Source organism: Protopterus annectens, chromosome 17.part0, assembly GCF_019279795.1.
Source record: "Protopterus annectens isolate FY-2018-M chromosome 17.part0, PAN1.0, whole genome shotgun sequence".
Classification (NCBI taxonomy): Eukaryota; Metazoa; Chordata; order Ceratodontiformes; family Protopteridae; genus Protopterus; species Protopterus annectens.
The window spans coordinates 65,863,343-65,881,864 of NC_056751.1; the positions used below are offsets into that span (position 1 = coordinate 65,863,343).

An 18,522-nucleotide genomic window follows, 5' to 3' on the forward strand; every position below is an offset into this window, starting at 1 on the left:
TTTGTTGTGTTCTAACAAAATGCAATTCTTAAAAAAAAGTATATAATTTCATAGAAAAAATGTATATGATTGTTGAGAACTAGTCAGGGTATCAGAGATATGTTAAGTTTGAGTGAGCTGATGACTGAATTAATTTTGTCCAATGTAATAGGCTTCTCCAAAAAACGTCTTAAGGTTAGGAGATAATTTTGAAACAATGAGAGAATTATCTTCCATGGGTTGTACAACACTGAGTAAAGGCCCATTAATACATTAGTGGGCATATTTAGAATATCAGAAGTATTTGAATAGTCCTTTATATTTTACATATACTATGTTTGAAGTTTACTGAGTGCCATTCTTAATTATTTTAACTTATCAGAATTATTTGTACAGTCTTTCATATTTTACCTATACTATGTATGAAGTTTACTGAGTGCCATTCTTAATTATTTTAATTATGTACAATGAGGAATTGAGATCATTCTGTGCATTTATCAAGATGATTGCATACAGTCAAATGATTTGGAGTTTAGGTAAAAATTCAATGAATTATGTAAGGCAAGAATCTTTTCATGCCTTTCCACAAGGAAAAGATTATTTGGGATATCTCTGGGGCTTGTAATTGGTTTATTATAAGGTCAGCTCTCTTTCTTACAGAAAGTCAAGTTACTGATAAAATCCTCCTGATTTTAATCTTGAATGAGGCCCATCTACATTAAGGATTCATACAGCAATCATCAAATGATCATCTGTCGAAGTCTGTAACTAGGCACTCATGAAATCAAGTGGTGTCCAGATCTTAAAATGCCAGCGGTTTCAAATACCAGCGCAGATATTTTTTGTATTAATCACTACTGCAGAAGCCATAGCTCTATGGGTTCTATCCTGCCAAGAAAATAACAGCTTGGTGCTGTTCCTTTGCTGGGCAGATAAGTTCCCTTTGGGGAAAAACTTTCCATTTTCTAAATATTGTTTGTGTTTTATCACTTTTCTATTCAGGAAACTTGCTTTAAAGCTAAGAGTTTGTGTTTTAATAGACTGACATGAGACTGTATTGTACTTTTAAATGGGAGAGCTCAGTTTTCCTGTCAGTTTAAAAGTTGTGTAAAATAACTGAAAACCATTTCTTTCCTGTGGAGAATTGGTGTCTATTTTATGTTTTGTGAGTTGGAAAAGTATTTTAAAGTGTGTTTTAATGCATTTTTCTGTAAAAAATGTGACTTTTAAAGACTTACAGTTTTTACCAGCATTTGCTGCTTGTCTTCCCTGGGAAAGAGGAATCATTTTTAGCTTGACCATGCAACTGCCGGTCCCACTGTTGGTCCTTTTTCCAGTTAAGCAAACAGTGCCACCACATGCAGGTGAGTAACACAGCTGTGGCAATTTATGCACCTCAGGCCAAGTCATTTTTACCCCAATCTCTGTGGTGTGCTTGAGGCTAGCTGCGTCCTCTGTGGCTTTCTGAGTCCCTTCAGTGGGCAAGGGAAAGGCACTCTTATCAGTTGTGTGAGATGGATCACAATGAAGAATGTAGTGCCCATCTCTGTTGAAGCTGCCATTTGTAACATTGTTGGCCCCATTTTTCCTGTCAAAAATATTAAAAATAAACTAAGCATGTGTTACTCCTCATCAAATTTCCTTAGGAGTAGTTTACTGTGTCTGGCTCGGGGATTAATTCAGGCTATTGATCCTCCTTGTAAAGTAACTTCTGGAAAAATAAGGAGAGATACCTTTTTTCCTGAAGAGATTCAAGATTCTGAATCTGAACAGGAAGATAAAGCAACAGATGCAAGTTTTTTCACTCAGATTTCTGAATCACACTCAAAGGAGAGCTCAGTTTGAGATTTTTCCTGTGGAGTTTCTCTTTCTCTGGGACTATTGCTAGAATGTACCAGTGTTTTCAGTGGGAGAACACTGAGGTTTCCTTGTCCCTCAGAAAAATACTATGAGTTGTTACAGAAGGAATGTGCAGAACCTACACCCATTCCTCCTGTTCTGCTTTAGAAGATTGGCTATATTACTGCTTGCAATCCGGATGGTGAGCCAGCTGCCCCTAAAAAGGCAGATAGGATGTATAAAGTTCCTCAGTGTTAAGTTTTTGTATACTATTTCCAAACCTGACCCAGCAGCTATAGCTTTAGTTGATCCCACTGCTTCTAGACATTTAGTTAATTCTAGTTTTACTCTTTCTGATAAGGATGCGAAAATTATTGATAGGTATGAGGAAAAGGGTATACTACTGCAAGTTTGTTTTTCAGAATTTTGAATTGTCAGACTCATATGTTAGTTTGTTCTGACTAATTGTGAAAGTATAAGGAATGTTTTATCTGCAGTTTCTATTTGCTTGGAACAATCTGCTTTAAACAGTTTAGTTTCTTCTATTGCACAGGTTACTACTAATTGTTTACAGTGTGGGAATGACTCTTTTGACAATTCTTCCTTGGCTATGGCCACTCCCACTGAAAACACTGGTACATTCTCAGAAGCTCCCAGATGATATTGAAAATGAAATTATTAAATTCCCATTTGTATAGAAATTTATTTTTTGACTCCTCTGCTACAGAGTTGATGAAAAAGTGTGATGAAAGGGATTTGTTGATCCAGGGAATCTGTAAGTTTTCCACCCCCCTTTTCCAAATTTTCTAAGGGATTGTCTAACTCCTTGTCTAGTCTTGGCAAAAAGCAGAAAAAACAGTCCCAACAAAATACAGGACAACAGATGTTTAAGAAAAAATGGCAAGGGGATTAAAAAAAAAGCCTTGAACCTACCAACACCAAGGACAGCCCAACAAGTCTGAATGACTGTTCAAGAAACATTGTGACCCCCTCCTACCCTGGCCACTTATTTCTTCCAGAACGTCTGAGTCTCCGTTTTTCTCTTTGGTAACAGATTGTTTCAGATAAATGGGCTCTGAAGATCATTCATCAAGGTTACAGATAGCAGTGGGAGGAAATTCCTCTGTTCCAGGGAGTCATTCCTCATTCTCTAGATCAGACTCTTTTGTTTCCACTGATTCTCCATCAAATCTTGTCCCAAGGAGTGACAGAACTAGTTCCTCCTTCCCAAGTGGGAAACGTTTTTATTCAAGATTGTTCTTAGTGCCAAAGAAAGAAAAAAAGAAAGAAAATGCTTAGACACCAGTTCTGGAGCTTTCTTTCCTAAACCTGTTTGCGATAGTGCCCAAATCCAAATAATTTTACTTCACAACCTGTTAGCTCTTCTTCCTCTATCAAGTTTCCTGGTAACACTACTTAGAAGATACTAATCATCACATCCCTGTTCATCCAGACTTCAGACATTTCTTAATGTTTTGTGTGTCTGGATCATATTATCAGTAAATTCCAAAAAAACAAACGGAGGGACACTAAGCCGGCTCAGTCAAGAAAACATGATACACTAAAATACAAAAAATGAGCCAGCAAAGAATAATTTTATTTTATTTTAGGGGAAGATTTTTCAGCAAGAAACAGGTATAGCTATAAGAGCAGCCTGTGCCCACGTTCTTGCTAATTTAGTGATAGCTTTCTGGAAACAATTATGTTTTTAACTCTGTCTTCAATTCATGCTGGTCTCTCTATGGCTTATTCCTAGATGAGATCATATTTTTTGGAATAATACAATGAATAGATAAAGGAATTATTTTCATAAATTAATGGCACTACAGACTTTCTTAAATTTACTATGACATTTTCAGGGGAAAAATGAATTATTTGGATGTATTGATTACCAAACTAATGAATAGATTTTAATCTACCGCCTTTCAGAAAACCCATCTATTTAAATGCACTGTTACACTTTACTAGTTGGCATCCCCTTTTTCAAAAGAGAGCTTTGTTTAAGGGACAATGGTCCATTTGGTCAGGATGGTGTCCCAAAATTATGTTTTCTATGAAGAATGTAATAAGTTAAGAAAAATTTTTGAAAGAAGGGGATATCCTAGGGCATTTATTAAGACGTTAGCTCAATAAGTTTGAACTAAAAGACAGGAAGAGGTTTATTATCCTTGTTAGGCAAAAAAGATTTTACTTTCGTGAAGAAGAACCAACGGGATGACCAGTCTAATATTAATAGAGCTATGATATTTAACTTTTAACCAAGACTTTTAAGCTATTAAGGAAGTGATTGCCAAAAACTGTAATATTTTTCCAACAGACAGTGGTTTACATCAACAGTTAGGATAGACCCACAGAACTGTTTCTAAAAAAAAGATGTCTGTATTAAAAACCTCCTGGAGATATATATATATATATATATATATATATATATATATATATATATATATATATATATATATATATAGTATGAGGTCCTGTGGACATTGTAGTCAGTGCCACAGGATTTTAGAGCGAAAGACATTTTACACTGAGGGCTATGGAGATATATGCATTGTACTGAAATACCACTGTTTGAATAGACGAGTGGTACATGTGGCACAATGTGTAGAATGCCCCGTTTTTATATAGGCAAAACAGAAAAAGCATTACAACTAAGGAGGTACCAACATTTTTACAATATTAAAAAGAAAGATGATCATAACACTCTATACAGACATATTAACGACAATAATGGTCACACCTTTAAATTTTATATAGTGGACAGTGTAAAGTTGGATGAAAGGGGTGGACCAGGGAAGGACTGGTTAGAAGTCAAAGAGCTGAAATGTCAGCTTAAAACTAATGCAAGAGGTACCTTTGGGTTAAATGAAATGGAATCTATTAGTAGTGTTCTGAGATGGATAGCAACATTATAATATGATATCCGAGTTAATTTTATAGCTTTTAACATAATATTTTCACAGAAAAAATATTATATGTATAGTTCAGTTTAATTTATCACGGTTTATTTAAATTTTGTCTGATAAGGTAATGGTTTAAGATGGTTTATTTATTCTGTTTAACATATTTTAGTCAGATATTTTAAGCCAATGGAACTATTTGTAAGTTAATATTTTGTTTGAAGAATAAAAGTGAATATTTTTTTTTCCCTAAAAAAAGGTATTAAAATGGATCAATTCACTACAGGAAATGTGCTTACAGGAAATACTTTCAATGTAGTGAGAGGGGAGGGGTTTACCTTATAAATAGAATTGTGGCAGAAGTTGAAGTTATTCTGATGAAGTCCCATTGACCAGGACGAAAGAGCTTTATGTGTTTTACTTGGATGTATATTTTGTTTAAATAAATGTAAATTGATTGCTCCTGGTGATTCAGTCTTTTCTTTTTTGAATTGAATGCTGTATTTTTGGTAGAACCTGGTTTAAAATTAATTAATATAAAGTAATTTGATGATTTGAAGGGAACATGACATGAATATGGATGACTGAATGTGTTTTTTTATAAAGACAAAAGTAAAAAATGTGTTGATTACATGGATAGAATATTAATGTGATTTGGATCATTTGGAATCAAAGAAGTAAAGAGATTATGTATAATGCTAAATAGGATTTAGCAGAAATATTAAAAAAGATAAGACTGTGGTTGTGGAAATTGGACTGGAGGTCAGGTACAAATAATAATGTATAAATAGCAAGTGATGAAGAACATTTTTAAGTGAAGATGTAATACAAATGTATGGTAAATATTGTAATCATTGTTAATATTACAAAATGTTGTATTTTTTGTAAAATAGAAGACCCTTTTCTCTTTGATAGGTGCATTGGGATATTTTACATCCACCTGAGCGAGCACTAACTCAGGCAGATGGGACCTCAGTTTAACATCTCATCCAAAGGAGTGTAGCACCCGCTTATGCTGCAGTGCAGTGTCAGTAATCAATCTACCTGGTGTGGGAAAAGAACCCACAGCCTTTTGCACCAAAGGCAGGTGTGTTACCTGTTGTGCCACTGACACTACTATGCCATGAAGGCTGTATGCTTTATTTGGGTATCTCACTAGCTTACCAAAACTATATTTTTCAGCGAGGCAGGATTCTGACTTTGGGGTTGCTTTGTATGAACTGTTTAGAACTCTGTCCTGAAGACACAAGAATGTTAGTCATAAGTGCAAGGTGTACAAGTCTTTTTTTTTTGTTTGTTTTTTTATCACATCCACTTTCTATGAATATCTGTGCATTTGCTGCATCTTGCCCTGGCTGGCTCATCCATGTTTAGTTTGTAGACCATATTTTGCGAGTATTCATGTGTCACTCCTTTAACTTCACAGAAGCACACAAAACCACTTGCACTGCTGCATCTGAGAATTTTGAATGTCCTGGATTTTACATTTCTGAGTAACAACACACCATCTCTGTTTATCATTTCATCTCATTTAATAATCCAACCTTATGTTGTAAACAAGTGTAGTATGTATCAAACACAGAAGAGGCAACTGTTATTATTTATTTTTTTTATTTTCAGAGTTTGTAACTATAGATGAAATGATAAAGAATATTACAGACTGAAGAAAAACATATATTTACAACAATGCGATTGTTTTGCCTTGTGTGTGTGTGTGTGCATGCATGCATGCATCTGTGTGTGTCTGCAACAAGGTGATCCAATACCTCTTTAAAACTTACTTAACACAAAGATTGTCTGTTGCAACCAACTACTGTCCCTGAAATGTACTGGGAATATTTAAAAACAATTCCTGATTTTTTGTACATTCTCTATGCAATTAGCACATATTTCATACTATTTATGATTGATTTGTAGGTTGAAATCCTGGAAGAACAGGCTAATGTTGTAGCACAGATGTATCAACTTATTCAACAGTATAGTGTCCCTACACCTCCTGAAGATTTTGCTGTGTTTGCTACTCTCAGGCCTTCAGTAACTGCTGTTCGTAATGGAATTGATAAAGCTGTAGGTGAACGGGATGCTAATGTTGATAAATTCTGTCAACGTCTGGACAAAGATATTTCAGGACTAAACAAAGAAGTGAAGAATGTTAAACAACAAATTCAGGTATGTACTGGAAATTATTTTTTTCTTGATTTGCACCATGGATAGATATTTCAGACATCCCAAACTGCAGTATTTTGGTTTGCTCTGTTCCACACAGTTTAGAATGGCAGATAGCAGTGTGTGTGTGTGTGTGTGTGTGTGTGTGTGTGTGTGTGTGTGTGTGTGTGTGTGTGTGTGTGTGTGTGTGTGTGTGTGTGTGTGTGTGTGTGTGTGTGTATGAGTTGGTGGGTATGTTTGCATGTGTTCCTAGTAATATATTGAGTTACATACCTCAAAAAGCACTGAAAGTATGGATTCTTTATTAGGCAGAAGAGTGCTGCTTAGAGTCACATGCATTTGACAGATTTGGGAGGCATGTCTATGCTTCATCTACCTTTTCGGTGAGAGCACTTATTTGGTGCACTTTACTCACTTCCAGAGAGACTTGACTAAGGAAATTTCCAATTCTGTCTCAAGGAAATCCATCGATTTACAGTTGGCTCACCTACAGTCAGTATCTAATGCCTCTAGTTGTCTTATCTCTAATGCCAGAGAGAGAGAGTGCATTTAGAGCAGCCAGCACAGGTATTTCCATAAGGAGACATGCCTGGATGTGGCTATGCGATTTCATGGAGCATTTCAAGACATCCTTTGTCAACGCCCCATATGATAGATCAATATTGTTTGGTACAAAAGTCAAAGAAACTATCTCAAGAAGTGAAAAAGATGGCAAATCCCTATCTGCCACACGGATCAAATTCTCTGCCTCCCAAAGAACCTTTTCCAGAAACCAGAAAGGAGAAAAAAGAATGTGTTTCATAAATCCCAGGTATTTATATCTGACTGCTCTGGAGAAAGATCTCCCCAAGGCAGCAGGGCAAACTCTTATAATGCTGCCCACAGGGCAAAACCAAGGCTTCAGCAAGTCCCTTCTCAGAGAAGCCTTTCCAGCACTCCTTAATGGTTGTCTGATTGTTGCATTTTGGAAGCAGTTGGGGTGCATCCTGGGGATTACAGTAAATTTACAAAAGTCCAGGCATCCACTGGCCCATTCTGTAGGATTCATCAGAGCACTCTTTGACACAAGACTTCAAATTGCAAAACTCCCTCAGTCAAGAATAGCATCCTTTCATCAACAAGCAAAAGTAGTTTTATCTCACCAGAAGACAGCAACAAAACTGATTCTTTGTCTGCTAGGCTCTGTGGCAGCTTGTATCATTTTAATGCCACTGGCTGGGCTTTTCAGTGAAACTCTGGCAGTTCAGTGGTCAATCAGAAATCAACCCATGTATTTTATAGTGATTCTAGTGAACATTTACAGACCTCACATAAGGTACTGGCTACAATCTCCACATATTCTTCAGGGACATCCTTTTATTCTCCCTTCTCTCAAGCCACAGTGACCATGGATGCTTCCTAACTGGAGTGGGGGGCATTATTTAAGAAGAATAGTCCAAGGCACATGGTTCCAATCAGAGGCTAGTCTATACATCAATATAGTGCAAATGAGAGTAGTCCTCCTAACATTACAGGCCTTTCATGACTGTCTGCCTTCTGGTTTGATCTCTGTTCAGTCAGACAACATGGCAGTGGTCTGGTACATCAACAAACAGGGATTAAACAGATCTTACTCCTTGTGAGCAGAGGCCATGAGAGTATGGTAGTGGGTGATATCCTCTTACTGCTTTTTGATAGGAATACATATCCTGGGGAGAGCCTACATTCTTGCAAACAAACTGAGCAGGCCCATTGTGCTTCCTCATGAGTGGGCCCTTAATCCCTCAGTTGCCAAGAAAATTTTCAGCCAATGGGGCCAACCTTGTTTCAACCAATTTGGCTCTCTCTCAGCAACAACCAAATGTACCACATTCTTCACTTTAATCCCCTGAGAGGGGGGAGTCACCCAAGGACATTCTAATGTGCCCTTGGCCCATGGGTCTCCTCTATGCTTTTCCGCCGACACCCCTGATTCTCAAGTTTCTACATAAAGCATCTGAATTGAGGTTCATAGTAATCCTTATTACCTTTTACTGGTCTTGACAAGTGTGGTTTCCCTATCTCTAGCTTTATCTAGTCCATTCTCCCTAGGTGCTGAGCTCAGACCTAGATCTTCTAACTCATCCATCAAGGTTGCCTCACTTGAACATTTAGTTCCTCAAACTGACTGCATGGTTTCTCTAATTCCAATGATGGCTCAACAGTCCAGGTTTTTCTCCTTCAGTTGTCCACATTTTGTCTTCCTCCCAAAAGCTTTCAGCTAGGAAGGGTTACAAGAACAAATGGAAAGGGTTTTCGATTTAAGCCATTGAAAAGAATAATGATCGCAGCCCCTCTTCCAGCAATTTTGGATTTTCTTGCACATCTCCTCTCATGTAGTTCCAGCTATTCCACAATCAAGGGTACAGTTCGCTGCTATATCTTCTTTTCATATGGGTGAAAACCATACACCTACTGCTTCTCTCAGATTATCCAAGGCTTTACTCTGAGGTACCTTATTGTGTCCCCCCTCAGAGAACCAGTCCCTCCTTCCAACTTTACCATTGTGCTGCAGGCCTTGACTGGGCCCCAGTTTGAAACTGCTGCTAAATTTGTTCTAATATTTTTATCATGGAAGACTTTATTTCTGGTGGCTGTCACTTCTGCCAGGAAAGTTTCTGAGCTACAAGCCTTATCTTCAAAACCTCTGTACCTAATTTCCCATGAGGACAAAGTGTCTTTGTGAACTAAGCCATCTTTCTTGCCTAATGTGGCCACTGAATCATCCATAAATTAGCCCATCAGTCTTCCAGTGTTCTTTCCAAATTTTTTGAATAAAGGTGAATATGCCTTCCACTTACTTGATGTCTATCATAAATTGCATATTTATTTACACAGGTTAAAGCCTTTTAGGGAGCTGGATCAATTATTTGTCTCCATTTCTTTGACCAAATGAGAAAATCAGTGTCTAAGCCACCCTTTCCTGCTTGTTATCACAGTGCATTTCTTTCATTTATCAAGAAAGATGGCTGCCACTCCTTTCATCTCCAGAAGGACATTCCACCAAATCTGTGGCTTTCTCTACAACTTTCTTCAATAACATTCCAATTGATGACATATGTGCTGCATCCACATGATCAAAGACACTATAAATTAGATACACAGGTCAGATCTAGAGCCTCCTTCAATTCAGATGTGCACTAGAATATCCTTTCATAAGACTTTCCAAGTGAAAAAGTAGCTAGGGATTCTTTTGAGGAACAGAAGGAAAAGACAACATCAGATAGAAAAGTTATGTACTCAGTATAACAGTAGATCTGTGTTGTGCGATTCCGTTCTTCCTCAACTACCCCCAACATCCCCACCCATATTTATCATTATCATATTCCTATCCTGAGATTCCTGCTGACCTCACCTTGGTTCATGAAAGTCATGTCTGTCTCTTTCATTCTCCTTATTAGTCGAGTAGTGCTAAGGTTACCTAGGCTGTTCATCTACCAATATCTTAATATTTTTAAAATTCCATTTTCTTAATAATGGGCAAACTCAATCTGAGGTAGTTTGTTTCTTGCACAAGGGATTGTGGGTAGGGGAGGAGCTTGAGCACTGAATCCAAATTTTGAAGATGGCCGAGCCTGGATCTGAGGTTGGATCTGAGACCCATGTGTTGAGAAAGGGTGGAAACAGATAACACAGATCTATTGTTATGGTGAGTACATAACTTTCATTTTTCCACAGTTCATTGTTGTGCTTCATTTCTGCAGTCTAAGTGGATATTAAATTCAGACACTGAGCTACCATTAACCTTCAGCCGTCATGGCTGGCCCCATAGTAATCAGCTGCATTCAATTAGACAATCATTTCATTGTCACTATATTTATGTCCTCATTTATCAAACTCTATTGTCTTCTATCATGGATTTTTCAGTCTACAGTTATTATTTTAATGAATTTATTTTTTTTATAATATCAAATGTCTGTTGATAGCTATTGCAACACAAAGAGACTATTAATGCAGCGTGTCTAATTTTTTGAGTTTTTAGTGCCTAATTTGCCTCTGTCTCTCTAACATCCAAGGATAGATGTACAATCACTGTAAACAAGTTATCACTATATAAACAAGAAAAATATTTCAGTTTTACTTTACCTGTTTGCAGGCACAATTTGTTGCAGTGTGTAATGGAAAACACATTATTTATGATCATAAGAAGCAACTTAAGAGCATTTTAAAATGAAGACAAGTAAGCAACACACAGCATTGCATTGACGAATAGAACATTGTGATATATGTGAAGCTAACTGTCATAAATGAGAATGTTAAGTTGTCTATCTCGCCTTCATTCTTGCTGGATGGGTTCGGAGCCGACCTCGGCTCCGACTCGGCCACTCTAAAAGCTCGAGAGTTGGTTCCACCGGCTCGAGGCTGCCCCTATATCCCACAATGCTAGGCATGAATTACCTCAGATCTCGTTTGCCGCTACAGCGATCGAGGTGTTTTCTACCGGCTCCAGGTTAGTTTAAATTAGATTAGTCTAATAACCTTTAAACTTACTCTAGCTTAGTTTATCCCCTTTTGTTACCTTTAGTGTAGTGGATATTTATCCCTTCTACCATCTTATCCAGCCCCTTTTTTCAAGAACTAATAAGTTCTTTCCTTAGGCCTTCGGGCCCTTCCTTCCCTCAGTGTGTGTATGTGTTTTTGATAGGAGTTTTATATCCGTAACTTAACTTACTTTTCAGAAGTTTTGTTTTAAAGTAATCTTACTTAGATTTTTCTGACAGTGTAATCTGTGTGTGTGTTATTGTGTGTGGTTACACTTGTTCCTTGAAAATGTCCAAGGATTCAAAGGTCTCAGGCTTCAAGAAGTGTGACTCGTGCTGTCAGAAAATGTCTCTGACAGACGGTCACACTTCTTGTGTGTACTGCCTGGGACCTTTACACCTGCAGGACTCTTGTGCTGTATGCCATGGCTTCAGCCCTAGAGTCCTGCAGGAAAGAAAACAAACTCATATTAAGGGGTTTGCTTAAGCCTGAAGGTTCCCTATCTGCTACCTCGGGAAAACCTTCCAAGGCTTCCAAGACCTCGGCTCCAGCTTCTGAGTCGAGGCCTAAGGCTTCGAAGCCTGCTGCTACATCTGCTCCGGCTGGAGCCGATGAGTCTTTGACTACAGTGTCTGTGGTTCCCTCGGCTCCGGCCGGAGCCTAGGCATTAGAGATTCCTGGGTCGGCTCCGATCAGACCATCGGAGCCGACATCTAGAAAGAGGTCAAGGTCACCATCCCTTGGCTCCGTTCATTCGGCTCCAGCGTCTCCCTTGCTGTCTGAACGGAGCCACAGATCTCACTCCTCCAGGTCATCGAGGCTCGGATCATGACCTCCAGAGGGTAGTGAGTCGACTTTTAAAGTCCGAGGCACTGGCCCAAATGCTTCAGAGCCCGACTCATCAGTCGATGCCTCAACTTATTCCTATAAATATTCCTCCTCCGACTCCTTTGAGCTCGGAGCCGGGGCGTCTCGGAACCGAGACTGTGTTAGCGTCGGAGCCAATACATTTGTCTTGGCTCCGTGTCGGCTCCGATTTCTTCTTTGAAGAATCTCGGCACGGACTTCCCTCGTCGGCTCCGAGGGGTGAGTGGCATCGGACCCTTGTCCCACCCTCTCCCTCTCGGTGCTTCGGCGCTGGTGAGTTCGGCTCTGACATTGGCCTCGGAGCCATCTCTGTCGCTGCCGAGGGAGGTTCTCAGCTTCTCAGAGTGGGGACCTCTGGCTCTGCCAGACAGGGGTGCTTCGAGGTCATGCGGAGTGTGTTGGAACCTTGTTCGACACCACAGTCGGCTCCGTCCGCCCCTCCCTCTTCGGTGCCTCTGATTATGTCGACTCACTCCCTCATCCCAGACCGCAGAGAGCCAGCTCCTCAAGAATCCCCTGTGGGGATCTCATCTTCTTCGAGGCCTCTCCTGAATTGGCAGGGAGCCCCTAGGAAGAGAAAGTGTAAGAGGAAGCACATAGACTCACCTGAATCTGTCACCTCTGACACAGATTTAGAGGATTCGAGGGTTCCCCGTTCCCCTTCTGAAGATGTCTCCTTTGCGGACATTCTAGAGATCCTGAAACAGAGGGAAATTGGCCAGCCCTTAACCCTTCGGAGGATGAATCTGTGTATCTTGTGGCGTTTGGCTCTCGCCCTTCCACCTCCTGGGTGTCCCCCCCCCTTTGATCCCCTCATGCAGGTGGTGGCAAAGAAAGCCTGGACGGCTCCTGACTCAGTGGACCCTACCCCCAGGAGACCTTCTAAATTTATAACAGCACCAACTGACAAACAATTTCTAACCAAAGGTGTTTCTGTGGATGCTATGGTGGTAGCTGCTGCCACCAAGAAGGAACTAGCTGATCCTTCAGTGCCTGTTCATCCCCCTAACAAAGAATCTAGGTCTATGGACAGGTATGGGAAGTGGATGTTTTCGTCAGTGACCTTTGCAATGCGTTCGCTGAACTACCTATGCCATTTCACCCGTCTCCAGAGAGACTTGATCAAGGAGGCAAGTGAGATGTTGAAGGATCCTTCAGCTGCAGATTTTCAGGACAAAATGAACACCCAGCTGACTACCCTGAATTCGATAGCTAACTCCTCCATGCGCCTCCTCTCATATGCGGCTGATGGAGCGAGTAGAGCCGCAGGGACAGGTGTTGCCTTACGCCGGCATGCCTGGATGCGTCTATGCAATTTTGCGGACCCCTTTAAAACGTCTTTCACTAATTCCCCGTTTGATGGATCATCTCTCTTTGGTCCTCAAGTGAAAGAAACCTTGACTAGGTGCGAGACGGATGGCAAAACTCTCTCTGCCGTCGGAGTCTGTTTTTCTACTCCTTCTAGACCTTACCCCAAAGGCCAGAAAAGTGGAAAAATGTGGTTCCGCAAACAATCACAAGGGAATTTGCCTGACGCACAGAGTCGGTTCCCATCCAGAGGCAGAGGAGGGAACAATAATGGTTGATGTCGCCCCAGAGGCAGAGGGGGTCCGCAGAACCAGGGCAATCGAGAAACCTTTTCCGATAAGCCCTTTCAGCATCCCTGAGGTGTTGCCCGACTGTCCACCTTCGGAGGCAGTCGGGGGAAGATTGTCACTGTACCCAGAAGCCTGGCTATCCCTGACTCAAGACAAGTGGGTACAGTCCATCATTTCCGAAGGCTATTCCATTCCCTTCGTTCGCATTCCAAACCAATCAAAAAAATCCCTTCCAGATGTTCCACCCGCTCAAAGGGATCTTGCAGCTTTGGAAATTTCAAAGCTGCTTGCAAAAAGAGCAATTCAGCTAGTTCCAGCAGACCAGCAAGGATCTGGAATCTACTCCAGGTTCTTTTTAGTTCCAAAGAAAACAGGGGACTGGAGACCAATTTTGGATCTCAATATCTTGAACAAGTCAGTCAAGAAAACAAGATTTCGGATGGTCACGCTGCAGTCCATCCTTCCCCTATTGGGAAAGGGAAACTGGATGTGCTCTATAGACCTTCAGGATGCGTACTATCACATAAAAATGAACAGACGCTCCAGAAGATTCCTCCGCTTCAGGCTGGGAACCAGTCATTTTCAATTCAGGGCCCTGCCCTTTGGTCTCACCACTGCCCCCCGGGGTGTTTACCAAATGCATGGCAGTGGTAGCTTCTCACCTGAGACGTCAAGGATTCCAGGTGTTTCCATATTTGGACAACTGGCTCCTCACAGCTCCCACCAAGCATCTTCTTCTAATGGCCAGGGACTACACCTTTCGCATTTGTCAAAATTTAGGCATTTCAATAAATTGCGAAAAGTCTGTTTTGTCGCCTTGTCATACTATTACCTTCATAGGCGCAAATCTAGACACAGTCAACATGTCTGTAGACTAACAGATCAGAGAATAACAGACATACACAAACTGGTCTCTCCTCTTCAGCAGCAACAGAATCAAAGCCAGGTTAGTTCTGAAAGTGTTGGGGATTATGGCGGCTGCCATACCTCTGCTTCCATTAGCCAGATTCCACATGAGAATCCTTCAATGGATGCTCTTCACGCAATGGTCATACCAGCAACTTCCGATGTCCCACACCATTATGATTACGCAAACATGCAGAAATCATCTTCTGTGGTGGATGTCTTCCCCTCGGCTCTTATTGGGAAGACCCTTTGTTCCTTCCTCCGGTTGCTACTCTGACAACGGACGCCTCCCTGATCGGGTGGGGGCATTATCAGGGCAGAACTGTCCAGGGCACATGGCAACCAGACGAATGCCACTTGCACATAAATGTTCTAGAGATGAGAGCAGTGCTTTTAGCGTTGCAAGCCCTTCAAGACTCTCTTCCCTTGGGAACGATAGCAATCCAGACGGACAATATGTCTGTAGTGTGGTATATCAACAAACAAGGCAGAACCAGGTCCTACCCCCTGTGTCGAGAAGCACTCAGACTGTGGCAGTGGGCGATTTCTTCTCAGCGGTTTCTGATAGCAACGCACATCCCCGGGAAGTCCAATCAAATCGCGGACAAGTTGAACAGAGCTATCCTCATGCCTCACGAGTGGTCTCTGAAAGACTCTGTTGTGAGAGAAATTTTTCTCAAGTGGGGTCAGCCTTGCTGCGACCTTTTTGCTACTCCCCAAAACAGCAAGTGCAGAGATTATTTCACCCTATTCCCTTTACCAGGCCAGCCCAGCAGAGATGCTCTAGTCCAAGTTTGGCCCCGGGGACTTCTGTATGCATTGCCTCCCTTCCCACTAATCTCTCAAGTGATACAGAAAGCTATCGCTCAGAAGGCCTCATTGATCCTCATTGCTCCTTACTGGCCTCGACAGGTTTGGTTCCCCTTTCTACATCATTTTCTGTTGGAGCGACCTTGGCATCTGGACCTAGTTCCAGATCTTTTGATCCATCAGTCGGGTCAGTTTCATCGCTCCTTCCCTCTCTGAACCTCACTGCTTGGTTCCTCCAATTCCAACCTTAGCCAGGCTTCCTCAAATATCTCACTCTGTTCGAGATATTTTGATAGCTTCCCATAAATCTTCCACTCGAAAGATTTATTTGAGCAAGTGGAAACGTTTCGCCTATTGGGCTCAAGGAAGGGACATAGATCCTTTCACTGCTTCCATCCAAATGGTCCTTGATTTTCTAGCTGAACTCTTCCATGCAGGTTCATCTCCTTCTACTCTTAAAGTTCAATTGGCAGCTATTTCTAACTTTCATGTGGGCATTTCAGAGTCTGCCATAATGTCCCACAAGCTTTGCAAAGCCTTTTGAAAGGAGTTTTCTACTCAGACCTCCTATAAGAAATCCTCCTCCTCCTTGGGACCTAAATTTAGTTCTTAGTTCTTTGATTCTTCCCCCTTTTGAACCTGCAGCCTCCTGTTCTTTAAAATTGCTATCATGGAAGACTCTCTTTCTGGTAGCTATTACTTCAGCTAGAAGAGTTTCAGAACTTCATGCACTCAGCTGTCGACCTCCTTATCTGTTGTTCCATAAGGACAGGGTATCTTACGAACCAACCCGTCCTTTTTACCTAAGATAGCCTCGTGTCTAACCTAAATCAAAGCATTGACCTCCTGTGTTTTTCCAGAATATTCTAATAGGTCTGAACAAAAATTGCATTGGCTAGATGTTCATCGTCAGTTAAGGTACTATTTGGATAGAACCAAACAATTCAGAAAATCTGACCAGCTGTTTGTCTCTTATGCAGAAGGCAGAAAGGGACTTTCAGTTTCAAAGGTATCATTATCTAGATGGCTAACATCTCTGATTTCCCTTGTTTATGAGATTAGACACCAAAAGCTGCCTAACAAACCTAAAGCCCATTCCACTAGAGCTTTGGCTACTTCTATAGCCTTCCAAGACAGACTGCCTATTGACACCATTTGTGCAGCGGCTACTTGGGCTACTCCTCACACTTTCATTTCTCATTATAAGTTGGATTTAGCCTCTAGACATAGAGCTAACTTTGGTTCCACTGTTCTCAAGAGTCTGTTCCGTTAGGCCACCCGGGACAAGGTGCTAGGGACGCGGTCCCATCCAGCAAGTATGAAGGCGAGATAGGCAACAACATATAGAAGTTATGTTCTTACCATAACGTTCCATGTTAGTTGTCTTCTTCGCTCTTCTTTCTTGCCCACCCTCCTTCCCCCTGACCTGGACAGACCTAGAGGAGTTTGATTGTGACCTCTCTTTCTACCACCTCTTTGCGATAGGTATATGCTCTGCTGTGCATATTTTCCTAGATCAGGCTTAGGTCACCCTTTCTCTTTCCCTTTGTTTATAGAGGTGGACTCTTTCCAGTTTTTCCTGGTTGTATTATTAGCTGGGCCTAGCTCACAAACGAGATCTGAGGTAATTCACGCCTAGCATTGTGGGATATAGGGGCAGCCTCGAGCCGGTGGAACCAACTCTCGAGCTTTTAGAGTGGCCGAGTCATCCAGCAAGAAAGAAGGCGAGAAGAAGACAACTAACATGGAACGTTATGGTAAGAACATAACTTCTATTTTTCTTCTTACTGGTGAATACACTCTCACTTCTTCATAAGTAATTACTGGAGCTTTAAAAGTTTCCTTTCTAGTTTATAATCAATGGGAAGCAGCATTCAGTATTTTCAAATGATTGCTGAAAAAATACACTCCGCACCAATTCAGAAAGAGCATCAGACATTTAGAGATTTAACATCATTCTGAGGCAGATTTTGATATTATAAAAATGCAGGTACTGTAAAACTTCCATAATCATATTTATCTTGATTTTTTACATATTTCTTCATCTGTTAATCTCAGTATTTTGAGGAACCAAGAAAATACATTACAAAATTACATTAGGTAAAGGAAGAAGATAGATCCAGACACACATCAGGTAACACATCTCAAAACAAAATTTTCCATTTTCCAACTATATACAATGATATTCTATCCAGTTAAGAATGCACCATTTTTCATTTTGTAAGTTGAAAAATTCACAAAGCTGTGCCACTAGTCTCTGAACCAAAACTCTGGCAATAGGTAAGACATGTATTCACAATTTATTTGCTGCCATAGATGCCAGCAGAATTTTTGTTTTTTACATTTTTTGGGAGATTGTTGCGGTAGTCAAGCCAACTTTTTCTGGACATGAAGAACATTTACCATTCTTCACAGCTCTTGAACCTGGGTGCATGTCCACTAACAGTGTGCAATATTACCTTTTCTTTGTTGGCAGTGCCTATAAATATGTGAAGTAGAGTAACTCTCATCAAAAGTTTATACTGAATAGCCCAGTTTCTGGGTGAAATAAAATATCCTATTAATTCAGTCCATCTGATCCAACATATGGGTTCATGAGCAGCCTGTCGGATCAGACCCAACAATATCAATGCTCCAGCCTCAATCCCTTTAAGAACTTACTGTCCCATAATGCATCTGTCCCTCAATTTACATCAGAGCTCAGGTGTTACCTTTGTGAACAGACATATCTCCATACAACTAAGTGCTCCACTTCTGTCTTTTGAAAATGTAGCTAATTTTCTTTCTGAGAGGTAATGTCTTTAAGGCTCACTTTTTTCTGTTAAGATAGCCCCTTCCTTCTCACAGCAGTTTGTGCTGCCATTGTTGATTCTGTCTCTGAAAAATATTTCTGCTAACATTTGTTGGTAAAACTTAGAATATTATTACTGTTTTATTTATAGGTTAGTAGGTAGTTA

The 18,522-nt window shown here is 40.6% G+C and overlaps 1 protein-coding gene across 1 annotated transcript in view; it reads left to right on the plus strand.

The window, feature by feature from the left end:
• The window catches only part of DNAH6 (dynein axonemal heavy chain 6), a 5,071,261-nt gene that overhangs the window by 796,220 nt on the left and 4,256,519 nt on the right, over window positions 1-18,522 (plus strand). The window contains exon 16 of the mRNA XM_044059309.1: window positions 6,636-6,887. Within this exon, the coding sequence (XP_043915244.1) occupies window positions 6,636-6,887 (252 nt within the window). The remainder of the gene's footprint in view (window positions 1-6,635; window positions 6,888-18,522) is intronic.